This window comes from Gastrolobium bilobum, unplaced genomic scaffold, assembly GCF_033153095.1.
Source record: "Gastrolobium bilobum isolate Gb01-03AN ecotype WA unplaced genomic scaffold, APGP_CSIRO_Gbil_v1 utg158164, whole genome shotgun sequence".
Taxonomy (NCBI): domain Eukaryota; kingdom Viridiplantae; phylum Streptophyta; class Magnoliopsida; order Fabales; family Fabaceae; genus Gastrolobium; species Gastrolobium bilobum.
This window is the reverse complement of record NW_026896677.1, coordinates 19,700-24,478: the sequence shown is the minus strand read 5'-3', so window position 1 is coordinate 24,478 and position 4,779 is coordinate 19,700. Positions and strand designations below refer to the sequence as shown.

At 31.6% G+C, this 4,779-nt stretch overlaps 1 protein-coding gene across 1 annotated transcript; it reads left to right on the top strand.

Moving 5' to 3' along the window:
- The first annotated feature begins 104 nt into the window (after positions 1–104).
- LOC133301401 (alpha-L-arabinofuranosidase 1-like) lies at positions 105–2,930 on the top strand. Its single transcript, XM_061501030.1, has 13 exons — positions 105–137; positions 245–314; positions 543–688; positions 772–817; positions 907–959; positions 1,061–1,205; positions 1,437–1,555; positions 1,677–1,748; positions 1,846–1,949; positions 2,046–2,102; positions 2,240–2,435; positions 2,570–2,713; positions 2,835–2,930. The coding sequence occupies exons 1-13, from the start codon at positions 117–119 to the stop codon at positions 2,928–2,930; spliced, it is 1,269 nt and encodes a 422-aa protein (XP_061357014.1). The 5' UTR covers positions 105–116.
- Positions 2,931–4,779: the final 1,849 nt, after the last annotated feature.

The window sequence follows — 4,779 nt, the reverse complement described above, 5'->3', positions numbered from 1 at the left end:
GCAATTGATCTAAGAGTTTCATTGGTCGGATCTGATGATGGTGTAAAATTGGCTTCAAGAAAAATCAGGTAATTAAGAGGAGAACATCCTTTGGAGAGTTAGATCAAGTGTCTGCTATGCCCATGGACACTTATATGGTATGCACGTAGGAATGTTGCCAATTAATGCATTTTTTTTTAAATTTTTTTTTTTTTTTGTTCCTTCCATTTAAGAGCATCAATTCATTAATATTCTCTTGGCACAGGGTAATGGTTTCCGAAAGGACCTTTTTCAAATGGTAGCAGATTTGAAGCCAAGATTTCTTAGATTCCCCGGTATGTGTCAAAGTTAATTATAAGTTTATTTTATATTATTTTTACCCACTTCTTTTTCCTTTTATTTTTCTTTCGGTAAACTATTTTTACCCACTTTATTGGAAAGTGTGTAGTATCCATCTATTTTCCGAGAATTTACGTATGTAATTATTAAATAGTTCGTCTAAGACGTACATAACACTATTGTTTTTTTTTCTCCTAACTGTTGCATGCATGCATTATATATAGGTGGTTGTTTTGTTGAAGGAGATTATCTTAAAAACGCATTTCGGTGGAAAGAAACGGTTGGACCATGGGAGGATAGACCGGGACACTTAAATGATATTTGGAATTATTGGACTGATGATGGATTGGGTTATTTTGAGGGCCTCCAAGTAAGTATTAATTATCCTTAATTTCTAAAATATCTTATGTTTTCCCCATTAATTGTAAAACTAATCTTTTGTTCCATGAGCAGTTAGCTGAGGATCTTGGTGCATTACCAATATGGGTCTTTAACAATGGTATATTTTATTTTTGTTCTTAAGTTTACCCTACTCACTATTAACATTTTTCTTTGGATTAATTCTAATTAATCAAATATCTCCTTTAGGTCTCAGCCATCACGACGAAATTAAAACAGCTGACATTTTACCTTTTGTGCAAGTATAATTTTCTTTCTATTTCTCTTTCATCTTTTTTCTTAATTTTTTTTATGAATTTTTATATTAACTATATTATTTTTACACCTTTGCATTAATTAACAGGAAGCACTCGATGGCATTGAGTTTGCTAGAGGTTCTCCCACATCTCAATGGGGCTCTCTTAGAGCTACCATGGGACATCCTCAACCATTTGACTTGAGATATGTTGCTGTTGGAAATGAAGATTGTGGTAAGGTTAATTATCAAGGTATGCATCTGTATTATTATTATTATTATTATTATTATTATTATTATTATTATTACATGTGCCGATCGAATGGATTGGCTAGTATTTTATGTATATGTTAAATACTTAAAACCAGCTGTCAAATTTTGCTTTATACGACTATATTTGTAACTTAAAAATCTTTAATACGTGATGGATTCAATTATTATATTTCATTATTCTTATTTGTCTTCTGTATTTTTGATTGAACAGGAAACTACCTTAAGTTCTATGATGCTATAAGACGTGCTTATCCAGATATTCAGATAATCTCAAATTGTGATGCTTCTGAAAAACCGTTAAATCACCCCGCTGATCTCTATGATTTCCATGTATTGTCCCAAGATATATAACTCCTGAATTTTCATTTTTTTTATTTATTTTCAATTTAAAAAATATTAATTTTGGATATTGGTTTGGCCACTTATTCTTAATTTTATTTTTTTTAATCAGATTTATACAAATTCTAAGGACATGTTTTATAAGTCTACCAAGTTCGATAAGGCACCACGATCCGGTCCAAAGGTTTTGGTTATGATTTTTAGTAAATTATTTATGGATTATTGATTTATTCATTTAACAACCGATCATGCTCAACTTTGAGTACTATATTGCTTTACAGGCGTTTGTTAGTGAGTATGCTGTTTGGCATGAAGATGCTAAAAAAGGAAGCCTTTTGTCTGCTGTGGCTGAAGCTGCATTCCTTATTGGACTAGAAAAGAACAGGTTCAGTTAACTGTGTTTTGATTTTTCATACTTTGTTTGATCTACAATCCTACTTATTCATCTTAATTATTATTTACATTTATTTTTCTTTGGCAGTGATCTCGTCCACATGTTCTGCTATGCACCGCTTTTTGCAAATGCAAATAACTTGAAGTAATTTTCATACTTTATCATGAAATTAAGTTCAACCTCTTTTTTTTTTCTTACGTTAATTTCATCATTTTTATTTTTTATCTTACTTTATATATGTAAATATTTTCTATTAACATATTGAATTTGTATTACCATAGGTGGATTCCGGATGCAATTGTATTTAACTCTTATCAGCTTTATGCAACTCCAAGTTATTGGCTGCAGACACTTTTTAGTGAGTCCAGTGGAGCAACCTTCCTCAATTCAACACTTCAAACTGCTTCCAACTCACTTGTAGCTTCTGCAATCAAGTATATAAATTCTGTAGATAGGAAGAATTACCTCAGAATAAAGGTAATAAATATATTATGTTAAAATTTCATTAAGAATTAAAGTTAATTTAAATTTAAACTTTACCTAAAATATAGTCACGTACCCACTATATATATATATATATATCCACCAATTGGAGTTATTTACTTTTGCAGGTAGTGAATTTTGGAAGTGGCAGCGAGAACTTGAGGATTTCTATAAATGGATTGAATTCAAACGTGCAACTACCTGGCTCGACAATGACAGTGCTAACCTCAACCAATGTAATGGATGAAAATTCCTTCTCCGAGCCATATAAGGTAGTATATATATGTTTTTCTAAATTACGCATGTATATGTTTCACCAAATATATATTATATATACATATATATACTTGAGAGAGTTATCTTATATACGCTATTGGTTCATTTTGAAAACAGATTGCGCCACGACAAACTTCACTTGACAACGCAAGCACGAACATGAATGTCATTCTTCCTCCACATTCAGTTACATCATTTGATCTATTAACATAGACAAGGGAGGAATGTTTCCTTTATAAATACACAAATGACACCGAATTATGGAAGGATACATTGTATATATGTATATGTATGCAAGTATATAACATACATTGTTATGATCTTCTATATTAATTTGATTTACATATTTTGAACATTGATTGTGCCACACCACAATGAACTTCACTTTAGGAATACTTGCAAGGACACGAATGTTATTCTCTCTCCCCATTTGCGTTACGTCATTTGATCTTATCTTAATAAGATAGACAACTGAGCAATGTTCCCTTAGTAAATATTCAAGTGAAAGTTAAAAAAGAATATCCGTTATAAGATAGACAATGGAGGAATATTTCCAAGAATAAATATACAAGTGAAAGTGTAAGAAAAGATAAATTTAATTTGTTCATAGCATATTATTAAAAACATGAGAAATGTTATACTTATAACCTATTTTCGTTTACAACCTCTTATAACCATATCTTAACATTTGATTTTCGCCAATCAACGGTTATTATTTTCGTAAATCAAACTCATTAATTAATTATTAATTCGCAATAAATGATAAATGTTGATGGGCGGAAATTAACGGTTAAGATATGACTGTAAGAGGTTATAAACGAAAATAGATTGTAAGTATAACCTTCCTCTAAAAAAATTATCTTTCTTTTCTTTTTATGAGATTTATTTCATTACTAAAAATGGATGAATTAGTGAAAAAAATTATCGATGAATTTTTTTTTGTCTCGATTAAAGATGACATTTTCAATTTGTAAGGTATCTGAATAGTACTCAGAGGGAAAGAAGAAAGAAAGTGATGGAGAGAAACTCTTAGCTCAACAACAGCAGTGAATAAAAATGTATTCAATGATAGTTTAATAATCCTAAGGTTTCCTTTTCTCATCTTCCCAAAACCCAACCTAACTTGGAGGACTTGGAAAGAACTCATTCTGACCTTCCTTAGAGCTTGGGGCACCTCCTTGTTGAGGGAGGAGGAAGAGCTTCCTCCATTGGGGATTGCAATCTATAATAACCCTAATTATATGATTTTTAAATTAGAGGGTTATGATGAGGATCTTATGGTCATAAATAAAATGAGATCGAGATTCTAAGAATTTTGATACCTATATTGAGGGTATTTTACACATTCCTCTATTAATTTTGACTGCTGACGCAATAACAGTCAGTAGAATAGCTTCAAGTTAGCAAATTATAGTTAGAGAGCTAATCTAATGATATAAACATCACGAATGAAGTTAAGATATGATTTGATGAAGATTGATACCCATATTGGGGTATTTTTGAAAAGTCACTTCTGCCGGGTATTTTGTACTGCTGTAGCAGCCGTCGGTAGAATCCTGAAACGGGAAAAATATGAGAAAATGGAAATAAAGACCAATATATGCCTAACAAGTCATAATTAGACCAAAAATGTTAAAGTTAAGAAGATTATGAAATCCGGGTACAGTTAAGAACACCGGTAAAGACTACAGTGCAATTAAACAACTGTTAGTGGATCTGTGATCTACTAATCAAATTTTTAAGTTGTGAACTTGATAATTAGACAAAATTATTGTTAAGTACTTAAATTTACAGTCTTGGGAGTTTCCGGGTAAAAATTTGACGACGGTTCAGTTAGAAATTACACTGGGTCTCACTAAAGGACGAATGGTCACTTAGTGACATGGCACCCCCTCATTAGGGCACCCTCCTCTCTTCCTTCCTTGATGATCAGCGCCCCTCTTCACCTTCTCTCTCTCTAAATTTCAAATTTTGAAACTCTCTCACTTCTCTCTAAGATTTCTTCACCTAAACCTCTCCAAAACACAAAACATCATTCATCAAAGTTGTTCCTCTCACTCTC